The 15367-nt window shown below is 46.3% G+C and overlaps 1 protein-coding gene across 2 annotated transcripts in view; it reads right to left on the reverse strand.

Moving 5' to 3' along the window:
- flna (filamin A, alpha (actin binding protein 280)) overlaps positions 1-15367 on the reverse strand; it is a 41302-nt gene that overhangs the window by 2528 nt on the left and 23407 nt on the right. Inside the window, exons 18-47 of one of the 2 annotated variants that reach the window (XM_076095543.1) lie at positions 15131-15300; positions 13812-13929; positions 13381-13493; positions 13059-13208; positions 12638-12956; positions 12090-12263; positions 11847-12009; positions 11482-11642; positions 10966-11133; positions 10728-10851; positions 10476-10632; positions 10193-10382; positions 9157-9180; positions 8392-8639; positions 7091-7165; positions 6225-6324; positions 6001-6141; positions 5778-5906; positions 5330-5503; positions 4456-4617; positions 4151-4354; positions 3902-4054; positions 3286-3408; positions 2678-2944; positions 2454-2591; positions 2115-2230; positions 1044-1176; positions 732-908; positions 413-631; positions 122-319 (exon numbers count right to left, since the gene is read on the reverse strand). In XM_076095543.1, coding sequence (XP_075951658.1) covers positions 122-319; positions 413-631; positions 732-908; positions 1044-1176; positions 2115-2230; positions 2454-2591; positions 2678-2944; positions 3286-3408; positions 3902-4054; positions 4151-4354; positions 4456-4617; positions 5330-5503; positions 5778-5906; positions 6001-6141; positions 6225-6324; positions 7091-7165; positions 8392-8639; positions 9157-9180; positions 10193-10382; positions 10476-10632; positions 10728-10851; positions 10966-11133; positions 11482-11642; positions 11847-12009; positions 12090-12263; positions 12638-12956; positions 13059-13208; positions 13381-13493; positions 13812-13929; positions 15131-15300 — 4788 coding nt within the window. The remainder of the gene's footprint in view (positions 1-121; positions 320-412; positions 632-731; positions 909-1043; positions 1177-2114; positions 2231-2453; positions 2592-2677; positions 2945-3285; positions 3409-3901; positions 4055-4150; positions 4355-4455; positions 4618-5329; positions 5504-5777; positions 5907-6000; positions 6142-6224; positions 6325-7090; positions 7166-8391; positions 8640-9156; positions 9181-10192; positions 10383-10475; positions 10633-10727; positions 10852-10965; positions 11134-11481; positions 11643-11846; positions 12010-12089; positions 12264-12637; positions 12957-13058; positions 13209-13380; positions 13494-13811; positions 13930-15130; positions 15301-15367) is intronic. The other variant, XM_076095544.1, reaches the window with a different exon arrangement.

The following is a 15367-nucleotide window of genomic DNA, read 5'->3' on the forward strand; positions in this document are numbered from 1 at the left end:
TGATAATACATTTTTCTGGGGGCAACCTGGAACTCCCTCAATTGGCCAGAAATATGTCTTGGTAAAAAAAGCACAGAACAAAACGCACTTCTTAACGCCACAATCACACACACACACACACCTGCTTTGCTGCAGTCGAGACTGAAGCTGTTCTTCTGACCAACGAAGGCCTTGGTCAGGCCCTGGCCCTTGGCCATGACCTTGCTGGCATCTGACTTGGTGGGAGCTGCCTGCTGAGAACAGCTGATGGCCCGGGTCACAGGGTCGACCATGACAGAAGAGGTCTCGTGCATACTGTGGCTGGACACTAGCTTGGAACCTGGGAGATGGAGGTGATGGTGTAAGTTGATCTCAGAGGGATTTACATTCAGTTTTTATCTTGTTTGCCTAAAGAAATAAAGACTTTTCTCACCAGTGATCTTGGCTTTGAAGGGGCTTCCAACGATGTGGTAGGGACCGCCATATTTGATGGAAATCAGATAGTTGCCAGGAGCCATTGGGGTGTATGTGACCCTATAGCCCTCGGGGCACTCCACACAGTCCATCTTCACCTTGGAGGGCCCGTCGATGGTCACGGCTAAAGCGCCAGGACCCGCTTTGCTTGTGTTCACCACAAATTCACACGCAGTTCCTGGGGGCAAACAAGAGGAGGATTGAGGAGAGGATGGGGACAAATGTAAGGTTTAGTAGGAACTGGGGACAAGACCGTTCTGAGAGGGGTAGTGCGTTACCTGTGGTGCCTCCCTCCAGTCCTGCCCCGTAGGCCGACACCATCCCAGGGTCTCCAGCCTGGCCTGTTTCTCCAACTCGGATCTTAAATGGACTACCAGGGATGTGACTTCCATTGAACTTCACGTCAATCAGATAGAGGCCGTTCTCTCTGGGGATGAACCTAACTGCATACTTATCTAGACAAACAGAGAGGAGGGGAGAGACAAGGCACATGAAAACGGGTTCTCATGTCCAGCAACACATCAAAGATCACCTCAGTGTGCGCACTCTGAGGGCGTTTCGATTACTCTGGACACCATCCCCGTGGTTACCTTGGTCTATCTCAGTAACACAGCACTCCTCCAGAGCCCCAGATGGGCTGTGGACCTTGGCGTCGATCACCCCCTTCGCTCCATTCAGGCTGACGGCAAACGACGCCGGCTGGTTCACCTTCAAACCCGACTCCTGCTCGACAACACATACTCACACACTCAACACTGCATCACCATTATTTAACACCAGCCAAATGACTATTCCCCCCCCTCCCTCCTGCAGAACACTTCAGTTACTTCATACGGTCCACTTAAAAGCATCGTGATCACCACAGTATCATATTCAGACTACATGTGCTACTATTTACCTTACCTGGAGGTTGCTAACAAGGCTAAAGAGGAGGGCTGTACAGTGAAAAGGCAGACGGAGCAAAAAGAAAGAACAGAGAGAGAAAAAGTGACTTTCCTTTTGGGAGAAGGAGCCAGTTCGAACAGTTTATCTGTGAGCATGTTTGTAAGCGTATGTGTATATTGTATATGGGGGGGGGGTCTGCATGCAGGTGAAGATACATGCTAATGTGTGAAAGTCAGCGTTGTAGGGAAGCCCATTTCCAACAGGGGGAGAAAGAAATAGATGAAAAGTCATGCAAGATAAAAATAGAAATACTCATGGTAAATTAACATGAGAAAGTCACATTTTGATGAGATAGTCAGAAGAGTGTTTCCACAGTATTCTATGTGTCTGTGTAAGTGAGGAGAGACAGAGAGGAAAATAGCCCATGTCAGACCTCTTTAACCCTTTAGCGCCCCGTATCACTTTTAGAGGTGGGAGGCTGTTGGCAGCCTTTAGAATGAGGCACGAGAAACACACACAGTCCTCTCGTGTCCCAGAAGCCCTTGCACTGCCTAACAATGCAGCAGCAGCTCTTACGCAACCACAACCACCTTGGCCTGCTACAACATCCACTTCTCTGTTTTATACTTAACTTGAAACTCTTACAACCTGTAAAAGTGTTATCAACTCCACACTATGAACGCAGAAAATACATCTATTGCTGCTGCTGCATTGTAGGTGGTGTGCTGTGGCCTGGCTTGTGTGCACACGGATGTGTGTATGTCTCAGAGCCTCACCTGAAGACTGGCAACAGTGAGGCGACGGGCGTCATCGGACGGCGAGGCCACGGGGACCAGGAAGGGGCTGTCGGGGATGTGCTCATCGTTGAAGCGGATCGACACCTCGTAGTCTCCTACAGGAGAACGGGCTTCAAGTCAGAAACTAAAATAGTCACACCAATACCAAAACAGTGGCAGTCCTCCTCAGCACACATAAAACAAACATTTATAGAAAAAAAAGGGAGTAAAAGAGAATGTGAAAACCTGCACTGAAGAAGAGAAATTTACTAGATGTGTTCTTTTTTTCCCCACTTAATTCTCATCCATGCATAACGCTCCCCCCGTCTCTTATCTCACCGGGCTCCTGCACGATGTAGGACACGCCACTGGACCCGTCCTTGCGGTCCTCAAAGGCAATCTCAGCCTTGCTCGGCCCCTCCACAGCAATACTGAGACCTCCGGCGCCAGCCTCCCTTGTCCAGATGCTGAACTCAGCTACACACAACACATGGGCAAAACATGAGTGAGGTAGGCTGTGTAGAAGAACACACACAGACTACTAATCCAGCCCCAACACCAACCTGGCACTCCGGCTTCGGCTCTCTCCAGGCCCGGCCCTCCGGCACGGACCTTGTGAGCCCCGCCCTCTCCCAGGGGGCCGACGGTAAACTGGAATGGGCTGCCAGGCACGTGTACGCCGTTGTATTTCACACACACGGTGTGCACACCGGTCTCGGTGGGGACGAAGCGAATGCAGTAGGTGTTGTTCTCTCCCTCCATGATGTCGGCCTTGTGAACCTGGCCAGACGGGCTCGTCACCTGGGCTGTCATGTCCGCTATGCTGATCTCTGGAAAGACAGCCGGTCAGAAGTTTGGGTCATTGAAAACACACATGCAGTGAGACGATGTACCTTGTACTTTTGATATGACAATGGAACATTGTAGAAGAACTGGACAAGTCAGTTACAAAGAAATATCTCTCGAAATGTTTGCTGACACTAGCTAAACCATAAGCTAGTGGTCATACCAGACCAAGAAACACTGTAGCAGCAGAACCCGGAAGTGGACTCAGCTGAGAACTGCGGTTTCCTGCATAATTTTGGCGATGCTGTGAAATGGAGATTTTTTAATTGTGTCCAAATCAGTTTTTTTGCTACTCCGCCTACGCGTTGTGAGTAATCAGAATTACCTGGGATCTTGAGGCTGAGGTCACACTGGCTTCCGACGTTGGCGACCGATGCGGCTCTCCTCTTCCTGGTGATACTCTCCTTCATCCTGCCCTCACCCGTTACCTTCACTGTGAATGCACTCCCTGTGCGCACACGCAAAATTATTAACTTAGTAATTCAGTACAACATCGCTGTGCTCTGTAATGCTCAAATCCATTATATATATATATATATATATATTTTCATTCTACATTTCCATTCAGTTGATTTGTGTTTGACAGAAGCCTCTGCAAGCATGCGGAACTATAGCTCACTCTTCCTGTCTTTTCTAACAGGGTTCCCCCACGGATCCTTAAAAATGGCTGAAATTAGATTTTCAGAATTTAGAGTCACATTTCTATTTATGGTAGGTCCTGAACTTTGAGATGATGCCTTGTTGCATGAGAAATATCTCCTATCAGGACTCACTAGTTGTCCATTTAAAGATGGTTTGGACTTGCCATACTAACATCAGTTTGCTCCGGCTGTCCATACTAGACACATTTTGATCAGAAGTCGTGAATACAGACTCGAAACTATGAACTTCTGATTTGCAATGTATTGCAACACAATCCCTGTCCGTCTTTAAGTAAGCACCTGGCACATGTTGGTCAGCGAACTTGATGTTGATGATGTAATTTCCTGGTTCAGTGGGGCAGTAGGTGACCTTACAGGTGCCGTCCTCCTGGTCCTCGGTGTTGATGTCCACTTTACTGGGCCCCTCAATGGACAAGCTCAGGCCGCCATAGCCTGTGTGTTTGGAAGAAACACGAGAAAGCGCGAATAAATATGAAATCTGGATAACTGAAAAAGTAATGTAGAATTATTTTCTTAACCAGCGTGTACCTGCTTCACGAGTGTCGATGATAAACTCAGCAGGCTCAAAGGTCCGGGCTTCGTTCAGACCCTGTCCACTCACACGCACGCGGCTGGCGTCGCCGAACTCCGATTGGTTGATCATGACAGAGATGGGGCTGCTGGGAATATGGCGACCGTTCTTCTTGATGTTCACAAAGTGCTCTCCGATCTCCTTCGGAACAAACGAGATGCCTGCGACAGACAGATGCATAAAAAACAGCAGGCGGAGGGTTAAGACGAGGATAAAGAAGCATGACAGCAGACTCTTCTTCAACCAGAACACACACACTCACCAACATGGCCGTTACGCAGCATCTTCAGCAGGCAGGGCTCCTCGCGGCCCGAGGGCGTGGTCAGGGAGGCGGTCAGCTGGCTGAGGTCAAACTCCCCGATGTCCAGCGGGATGTCTGCGGATGAGCCCACCTTCAGATGGGACATCCTCATGGAGTCATCACCTGAGGACACACAGCAGTGACAGGCACGCTCAGGAGAGAAGATAGTATAGTATAGTGGATCACAAACTTTTCCCGTGGCTCCGCATTTTTTCAATTGGTAACAATATTCGGAAAACTAGTGGGCCTAACAAAAGGAGTTAAAGCATGACCCCAGCTTTGGAACCATAGGGAGTTCTTCTTTTGGGCTTCCATGAGTGCAGGCATTAGTTTAAAAGGTGCAATGTGTAAGATCTGGACAGAATTTTACGTATTCTTGTTTTTGGGTTGTCTGTGATTCTTCATTCTTATGATCAGATATCTCTGGAACGCCTTGAGTGGATTGCTTCCATTTTGGGTGATTAAATCTGGCTGTGACCATCACAAGACACATTTCAGGCCATAACTCAACAATTCATATGCTTATTGTGACAATTTCACACCAATCTCTAACACGATAAAATGATAAGGTGATGACATTTTGGAGAGACTTGGATGTAAACTACATGACATACACTGCGAGGCTGTAAACAGATTGTAGGGACTCAGTATAGAAGTGAAATGCTGCCTAGCGTTTGTTTGAAGCATGTGGCCAGGGCTAACACGTTGCACATTTAAAGTTGTATTCATTTTTCAAGTTGCTACAAAGAGATCCGGTGAATGTGAAAATGTCGGGGATGTGCTGGACTTCGTCTTTCCAGTTCATAATTGAAGATCTGAGAACAGGTGATCTTACCAGTGATCCTAGCAGAGAAGGGGCTGCCGGGGATGTGCTTGTCATTGTATTTGACCAGGATGCTGTAGTCTCCGGGCAGGACAGGCAGGTAGGAGACGGTGCAGGTCCCATCCTGGTTGTCAACACAGCTGATGTCTGCCTTGGATGGACCCTCGATGGCCAGAGACAGACCCCCTACAAGGACACGATGTGAGCAGACGGTGTTTAGTGGGATTGCATTTTCCCAATATGCTGTTATTGGTTTGTCTTTGTAATGCACATGTTTTTAACTTTTCAAAAATAAAATAGATGCATGTATATAATAATAATAATAATAGTCATAAATAAATACAGTTTGATTTGATCAAAATGAATAATACATTAAAAGATGATGCGTACAATGGTTAAACATTTATTGGTACAGTCAGGACTTCTCCATTTCTACACAAGCTGCTGCTACAGTACGTACCCTCCCCGGCATCTTTAGTGTTGACAGTGAAGACTGCTGGCTTGTTGACGGTCCCGTGGATGAGGCCAGGGCCGTAGGCACTGACATTACCACTGTTCATGTAGTCCACATAGAACTGTAAGGGACTTCCTGTGAATGACAACAGAGAGAAGTAGAAGGATTTCTCCAGCACGTTCAACGCTATTAATTCCTGTTTTGCAAACAGTCTGATGTTAAGTTGTACCAGGGATGTGGATGCCGTCGTATTTGATGTCCATCTCGTGCAGACCGGCCTCAGTGGGAGCGTACTTGACAGTCACAGTGCCATCCTTGTTGTCTGTGATGTCAGGCTTGGCCACCTTGCCCGATGGCATCCGGACCTCACCTTCATCAGGGGACAGAAACAGCGCACAGTGAGACGCAGAGAGCATTGCTAAAGATGGCGTGCTCACTATAGTTCAGACCTACCTGTGATCTCTCCCTTCTGGATGGTGAACGGAATGACGAGGTCAAACGGCCTCAGCCCCGCCACATCCAGACCATTCATTCCCATCGGTCTGTCTGTTGCCTAGGAGACAAGAGGGCAGAGGTCAGATATGCAGTTCGTGGGGAGGTTGTTGAGGCGGGTGTTACATTAACGTCGCAGTAGCAATCAACACATCGCAGGACGGAGGGGGGGGGGGGGGGGGGGGGGGGGAGGTAAAGGTTCCCTAACACCATCACACAGAATGGGATGAGACAATCGTGAGATGAAATGATTGACGATGGAGGAGACAATGGTGATCATGGTCAGGATGATGACACCGACACAAAGCTGCGAGAGAGGATGAGATGAGGACAAAAACACCGCTAGGTCAAAGGAGGATGACAAAGCACAGTTGGCCATTTTGTAAAATGTGGAGCGGCTGACATGTCCACATTGATCGCTCTCAAAATGGCTTTTGTCTTCCAAGCGAGTTGACATGGAGCACTGCTCAACAGATCGTTGCACAATGATTGATGCAAAATGTTTCATTCCTAAATTGCAAGGAAAAATATTTCCCATGTTGCTGAATAAAATCTGTGTGCACACATTTGGAGTGGCAACGTATCAATTGTTTTATTTATTTTGTATTGTGCAGCTCTGTTGCACTGTCCATGTGTTTAAGGAATCCTGTTTATGAGATGGAGAGAGAAAAAGTCCCCTCAGAAGTAAAAACACCTGCAAAGAGAGACAGCAGACACTGATGCAGGCTGATGAAAGGAGGCCATGTATGATGACATGGAGGAGAGAAAGGAAGACAAAAACTGAGCTGAGCGGGATGAGAGAGGCTGGAGGCAGAGGTTTTAGGTACCCAGGGCTGTTGAGCGTAGTACGAGGGCATTTGGCTCTGCTGCATGAGCTGGTCTGATGGAGCTCCTTCCAGTGCCTGAGGGGGTGGGGTAGGTAGGGGTTGTGTAGGGGAGGGAAAGGGTAAAAAAGATGGAAAGGGATTGGAGGGAAATAAAACAGCAGTCAGAGTGAATTAGAAAATGTGTGGCGCAACCGGGACCCAATCACGAAGCTTCTGTGGATAAAAACAGCATCAAGGAACTTCAGTCCATGTAGCATCCCTCACTCACAATTTTCCACTAAACACATACAGAGCTAAGAGTGTGTTGGTTGCTCCGTTTGTAATCCTAGTTTATCCTAGATGTCCTGCCTGTCACAAATCCTGTAATTAATATCCAGCTGAAGGCATTCCTCGTAAACCACTGCAGCTTAAAGGGATAGTTCAGATGTTTAGAAGTTAGGTTGTATGAGGTTCTTCTCCATACTCATTGTGTCACTACAGTAGATGAAGTTTAGAGAAACAGACAGGAGAACCAGCAAAGGAGCAAAGTAATGTACTGCTGTGATGTATTTTAGACACCTAAAAAGATGTATATGTGATCACTATATTTAGAATATTTTCACTGCTATACCTTCCCAACATTCAACTCCAGAGCGTTGTAAAGTCTAAAAGTCTAAATGTATTTCAATAAATATAGACGTAATCATTCACAACATGTTTTTATCTAATGAAGAATTCTGTTTCAATCTATATTTGTTGGAGTTTATGAAATCATAAAATATGACAACAGACATTCCAAAATTCATTCAAATACCTCAACAGTTAGAAAAAAATGACATTCAGTACAGCCTTACAACAGGGATGCTTGCAATGTCTACATTACCTAATATGCAACACACACAGAGCCAAATGAGATGAAAAAAAAAAAAAAAATCCAGATTCATAAAAGAGTAGCCTTTCATCATAAAATGAATCAGACTACAGTATAAGCACAGTCAGACATTTTCTTCACTGCTGTAAACAATTCCGACACAGATTTCTAGCCAGTGTCTGAAAGTGCTTTTCTTTGTTTTGTAAAATATTAAAGAAGACTTCTCTGTAACTTCAAGACTATTCTTAACATTTGCTCTCTGCTACCTGGGATAGCTGTGAGTGAGCCTGCAACTTGACCTCATCAGTTTTCCGTTTATATTTTAGACTCCGTTGCGTCTGTTCTTGTTATTTTGTTCCACTAAACAGTCAACAGGGCATCACGGTGAAAGAGCATCTCTGCTTAACCGACCTGCCGTGTATAAATAAAAGTCAGAATGCACAGCACTCACCGTGACTTGGAAAGGACTATTAGGGATGTGCTCCCCTCCGAAGCGGACGCAGATGACATACTCGCCAGGCTGCGGCGCCGTGTAGAAGATGTCGAACGTGCCGTCCTCGTTTTCGACAACGTCCACGTCCAGCTCCGCCCCCTCGGGCGTGCACACGCTGCATGTCACCTTGCCTTTCCCAGCAGCCTTGGCGTCCACAGTGATGACTGTCTGCTCGCCAATCTGGATAGTTGGGCCGACACCAGCTCCTGAAGAATCAAGAAGAAAGGGTCAGAGGTGAGATGTAGAATTCTTTATCACACACACAGTCACACACACAGTCACACACACACACTTCAGCATGCACATTCCACAACCATGAGATCAGGATAAAGCTGGATGAGATCTAGTCTTGTTATTTCCATCTACTGTATGTTGTTACCAATGACTCGTAGGTTATTAACATACAGTTCCCCCATGTAGAACTGAAAGCTGGATTAGCCATTCCACCATGCCATCCTACCTCCTCTGTTAGTCCATTAGTCTGTCCAATAAATAATGAGAGAGAGAGAGAGAGAGACGAAGACAAGCAGTTATGATGGAGGAAGTGGAAAGAGATGAGTGGAAGAGAAGGCACTGGGAGGGAGATATATAAGAGGAGAGGTAGAAAAAGAGAAAGAATTGGGTATCATGTTGAAAGCTGGTGCCACTATCCTCCATGCTGACAGGAAAGAGAGAAGAGGTAGAGCAGGTCCTCTGCATTACAAAGTCGTTCAGTAGGCTTACCTAAACCGTGACCGCCGATTGAGACTGATAATAGGAACAGTGAGAAGCAGGGGAGCGAGAGAAAACAAAAGTGACAAATAAAAGACAGTCAGGTGGGGGTGGGGGTGGTGGGAGGCAATAACTGTGCTCCAAACACTTGGATGAAAACAAACGGTGGTGGAGTTGGAAGCAGGGAGGATGTGTGTGTGTGTGTGTGTACACAGCGGGGAGTGTAATTGAGGAGCACACCGTGAGGAACACAACATAACAATGCATGAAAAAAATGAGATCTAGCAGCAGTACACCGAGAGAGGAAATCTTAAATGACTAACATTTCACAATTGATTTATTCCCATTTTGCAAACTCACAGATGTGAATTTTCTTTTTCGATATTACTCTCGCGTCTGACGCTAAATGTGAAGCTCGAGTTATCAACCGTTTAGCTTAGCATAGCATAGCATAAAGACTGGAAGTGGAAACAGGTAACCAGCTAGCTCGGCTCTATCTAAAGGGAACTAAATCCACCTACCAGCCCCTTTACATTTCACTAATTAACATGTTCTATCTCATTTGTTTAATCTGTGAAACAACTAAGGTGTAAAAAAAGCAGCAAGTTGTGGGTTTTGTATAGATTAAATAAACAAGATGTGATTGCTAGCCGTTTCCCCTGGCATCCAGTCTTTAGGTTAACCTAAGCTAACCATGTCCCGGCCACAGCCCCATATTTAATGGAAAATATGAGAGTGGTATCAATCTTCTCATGTAACTCTCTGCAAGAACATGAGGAAGTGCATTCCCTAAAATGGCAGACTGTGGATGAAACATAAATAACACAACACTGTGTAGTGTAAAGATTTTCTGTTTTGTTCAACGGGCAGCGTCCTGTTCTGAAAGTGTTAGTGTTAGAAATCTGGGTGTATTGTATTTAACAGTAAAATTCTTCCTCATGCAGCAGAGAAGTTGACCAACAATACAATACAACAAACTAAATAACTAAAATGTAAGAGTTCATTTTTCAAATGTGTGTGAGCAGCGGTCTAACCGTTCAGTACACACCTGTGACAGTGCACTTGCTGGCATCTCCGGTGGGCAGGGCCCTGATACGGTAGGGGGAGTATGGGATCTCATCCCCTCCGTACTTAATGAGGATGGTGTATCTGCCAGTCATGTCTGGCACATATGACACCAGGTAGGTCCCGTCATGGTTGTCACGGATATTGGCCTTCTTCGGCTTCCCCTCCGGGTCCTGCAGGTGGGAAAGTGACCAAAGTTTGAAAAAACAGTTAACCAAAGTAATTGGTCTTTATTTTCATGATTTGCATCACATGCGAATACTCACAGTGATCTGCACCGCCAGCAATCCCTCGCCTGCGTCTTTGGCATCAATGGTGAACTCGACGGGCAGAGAGGCGGGCACCCCGGTGGTGTTGAGGCCAGGTCCGCTGGCACGCACCTTACTGGCATCGTGGGTGGGGAGCACCTTCACCTTGTAGGGGCTGACAGAGGGACAGATGAGAGGAAACACTCCGGTGTGAGAACATGTTGACTGTACATAGAATCTGTGCCCGTTCAAAGTGCTTGTGTGTGTTACCTGCGTGGGATCTCCTCGTCAGCGTACAACACGTTGATGGAATAGGGTCCCTCTCTGGTGGGAACATAGTTGACTGTGTGAGTCTGATCGCCGTTATCCACCACTTCCACTGGCTCAACCACACCTGAACACACGGAAGAAGTAAAATACTAAGTGTTAAAAGTGTTTCAATTCTTACTTTCTGAATGTGACTATCACAAAATACCAGCTTTAATAGAGAGTTAGAACACACACTTACCTTTGGGTCCTTGTACGCGGACCTGCAGTGGGGCGACTCCAGCTTTGGAGGCGTCCACTGTGAATGCCTGGGGGATGTTGGCTCTGACATTGTTCCCCAGACCTGGACCCTGGCACTTCACCTTGGTACTGTCCACTGTGTCACTGACTGGCACAGAGAACGGACTACCTACAGACAAAACCTCAGAGAAGTTAGAAAAAAAAAAAAAAGGATTCCAACGTACTCGAGCAGGTTGGCAAGCTGAGACAGGAAAGTGTCATGAAAATTGTATTATTGAAAAAACCTCAAATTTTTCCTATTATAGTTTATGTCTTAAAAAAAATAATCAGAAAGTCTGTGACTTGGCCAAGATACACGATTTTCACAAGGAACCAATCCTTTCATTTGAATGCAACCAGATCAGTGCTAAACTAACTCACTCTTATTTCAATTCCTGAAGACGATAAACATCATGACAGTAAGATGGAAATGTCTGTTAGACTCTGATTAGTTCTTCTAGCTGGAGACGTTTCGTACCTTTGATGGGCTGTCCTCCATAGGTGACGTTGAGGTTGTATTTGCCGGTCTCGTATGGGATGTACTCCACACTGCAGCTGCCATCCTTGTTATCAGTGCAGGACATTTTGGCCTCTGATGGACCCTCCATCGCCAGACCGAGACCACCAGTGCCTGCTCCTCTGCAGAGGGAAGATGATGGACGTTAAAGATATAAGCAGGAGCTCCCAGAAATTTTAGTCACAGGTAGAAAGTACTACCCCCCGACCAGGCTTTTTTTGGGGCGTAACGAGTTCCCAGAAGTTAACTTAGACTCTGGTTCCTAGCCCCTGGGGAAAGTTCCTGCAGTTGAAAAGGGGCTGGAGGGAATGCTTGGCCTCACTTACCGGGTTTCCACCGTGAACTTGTTGGGCTTGTTGGTGATGCCACCTTTCAGGCCAGGACCATGCACACGAACGCGAGCTGGATCACAGCCCTCAGTAACGGCGACATGGAACGGACTCTTGGGCACCGGAGAGCCGTCGTAGCGGACCTCCACACTATGCGGGCCTGAGGCGTTTACACAATATGAGGTCAGTGTTGTGTAACTCATCTAGAAATTCTGCACACACTGTTCTGTTCGAACTCACCCTCCTCGTAGGGAGTGTACTCTACGCTGTAGGTTCCATCTCCAAGGTCGGCGATCAGGGCGTCAGTGCGGCTGCCAGACGGGTTGCTGATGAGGGTTTTGATGTGGTCACCTCCGGTCTGTGTTAGAGCACGAGCATCCACGGTGAAGTCTGTGGTCGCCTCACGGAAAATACCTAAAAAAAAAACGGACACGGGAACATACACGTTGGTGAAATGTTGACGAGCTTGTACGATTCAGATACTCTCGATGTAGAGAACGAGTGACAGTGCTTTCTCTTTAATCCTTTTTCCAAATTAGAAATCTGTAAAGCACCATGTGGAACTCATTGGAGTCATTTTCAGAGAGGGTAATGGAAGGGATAGCAGAAACACTGTACTTCACAAAAAAGAAAGTGTATTTCAACGTAGATCAGTCCTATGTGGCCATAAGTATGTAAAAATACATACACAAAATGCATCAAATCTAGGGGCCAAAACACGAAATACCACACAAATGTGTGAACAATAAAGCACATCTTGTATTTTGATCTTCTGCAGCGGGTTTTACCTTTGCCCTCCACTCCTGGTCCGAAGACACGCACTCCACTGGCGTCGACCGCAGGCTCCACGGTGAGCCGAGCGGGGAAGTTGGGCACATCCTGGCCTCCATAGCGGATGGTGAGAGTGTACGAGCCGGGGTAGAGGGGAATGTAGGTGATGGTGTAGGTCCCGTCTCCGTTGTCCTGGATGTGAACCTCGGCTTCGGTGCCACTGTCCGAGATGATCTCGATGGTCAGCTCGGCCGGGCCGGCGTTGGTGCAGTCCACGATGAACTCCCCTTTCTCCCCGACTTTGGCGCGCTCCAGGCCTGGGCCAGAGCAGCGGACCTGAGAAGGGACAGACATACATGATGAATGACCTTTTACATGTTAAACATATTTTATTCTATGGATGTACAACACTACCGTCTGTCAGTAACAGTGGCTGACCTTGGAAGGATCGGAGACAGGATAAGCTGTCGGGTTGAAGGGGGATCCAGGGATGGGCATTCCATCATAGGTCAGTTCAACCTGGTATGGTCCCGCCTCTCGGGGGATGAACTTCACCTGACTGGTCTCTGGGCTCAGCCCTGGCTCAACCTGGAACGAGACATAGGTACAGGTTTCTACTATGGATAAAACCACATATTAACAGCATCATATGCGAGTGAGGCAAGCTTTTAGAGACATTTAGAACTTAAGGACAACATCTGGATTTTCAAACATGGACACAAAGCTTGTAGAATGCAAATCAGCAAATGATGTGCCACACCTTGCAGGACACTGGCTTCCCTGATGGTGAGGTCACCTTGGCGGCGACCTTCCCCTGACCGCCAGCACCCTTTGATTTGACAGTCACTTCCTGGTCTTTGCCTACAGTCATCTCTGCAATGAGACGCAGAGCAAAGAGATCACTGTAAAACGGACATTCTTGATCAGGTTGGAAAAAGACTATTCCACATATCAAATGGTATGGTTGAGTTTATATGGGCAACCATGAAAATATAATAAAATAATATAAATGCATGATTAAAATATTCATGGTTAGGCAAAGTCTAAGTCAAGAGTCATTTTCATTTTCACACAGAATGAAAGAAAATGACATGAGAAAGGCCAGTGAGCTCTGGTTATGTACTGAGGTTATATATAGAATTGAAGTCGAAAGGTGCAGAGGTACAAGAGTGAGGACAGGAAAGTACGCACTGTCTCCCAGGCCTGTGACGTTGATCTTGCTGAGGTCCAGTGTGGGTGCCACGGCAACGCTGAAGGGGCTCTTGGGAATGTTATCTCCACCGTAGGTCACAGCAACTCCCAGAGGGCCCTGGGGCAGGAAGGGGAGGGGTGGCATAGATGTGATCACACTGATAAATATGTAGGAAAGGGTGGACACTAAGAATCATGCTGCCTTGGCTAACAGCATAATATAATAGAAGGACCAACATAAATCCAGCCTGTTTAGAATTGGCCAAGCAAATGACAGTTCTGAGGCAATTTACACAGATGTAATGAACTAGGATAATTATCCTCAAAACTTTCATACTTTTTCGATAATAATTATTCTCAGACCTTTTATCCATGATACCATTAAAATGTGTCCATTTTAGGAATAGTTTGACATTTCACTTTCTTGCCAGGATCAGATTACAAAATCAATTTCGCTCTCACGACCAGAAGGTGATTAGCTTAGCTTAGCATAAATACTGGAAACAAGGGGAAACGCCTAGCTAGCTTAATTTAAAAAAAGAAAACGCATACCTCTTTCGCTCAATAATTAACACATAATTACATTTAGTTGCATTTAATTTGTTGTACAGAGTCAGGCTGTGTATGCTAAGCTAAGCTAAGATCTATTTCTAGCATCATACTTAGCCCACAGTTATGAGATTGGAATCAGTTTTCTCATCTAACTCTGAGCAAGAAAGTGTTTTCTCCCAAAATTGCTCTGCTTGTAATCCTAGATGTCCTGCCTGTCAAATATCCTGTAATCACTGGTCAATATCCAGCTGAAGGCATTCCTCGTAAACCACTGCAGCTTAAAGGGATAGTTCAGACGTTTAGAAGTTAGGTTGTATGAGGTTCTTCTCCATACTCAGTGTGTCACTACAGTAGATGAAGTTTAGAGAAACGCACTAGTATTATTCAAACATATTGTTCGATTCGTGAGCCTCGTACCGAATGGTTCAATATGAATATGTGTATTGTTACACCCCTAAAAACAAATAATAACCCGTAGCTGTGGCGTCATAATGAGGTTATTAGGAGCTGGTTCAACTGTAGTAGGACAGACCTGAAGGCCCAGGTATAAAACACACGGCCCGCCACTGCTTCAAAGACACCAGACTCCACAGAAAGCAGGAGTTTCTGGTCCACTGCTGCCTCCATCATTTAGTTAGTTTGTACACTGACTATGGATAAGTACCTCATAACTCCACACTTCAGAACATCTAACTACCCCTTTACATTAGTGTGTGGAGAGACTTAGCAGAGACTGGATATGAATCCGAGTGCTTCTCCCATCTCACCTGCTGCACGGGTGTGTATTTCACAGTGTGTGTGTTGTCGTGGTTGTTGATGATTTCAAAGTCCTTGACAGCCTCTCCTTTGGTTGGGCCACTGAAGTTGCAGTCCAGGTTTGCCTTCCCTGCTGCTTTAGTGCTCACAGTGAAATGAGTGGGCTTGTTCAATTCAACTCCTGAAAGAGAACAAGGATGAATCAGAGTCAGCAAGTGTGTGTGTGTGTGTGTGGTCGTCCATTTAGG

The sequence above is a fragment of the Anarhichas minor genome, unplaced genomic scaffold (genome assembly GCF_050575085.1).
Source record: "Anarhichas minor isolate MPS153535 unplaced genomic scaffold, ASM5057508v1 ptg000020l, whole genome shotgun sequence".
Lineage (NCBI taxonomy): Eukaryota > Metazoa > Chordata > Actinopteri > Perciformes > Anarhichadidae > Anarhichas > Anarhichas minor.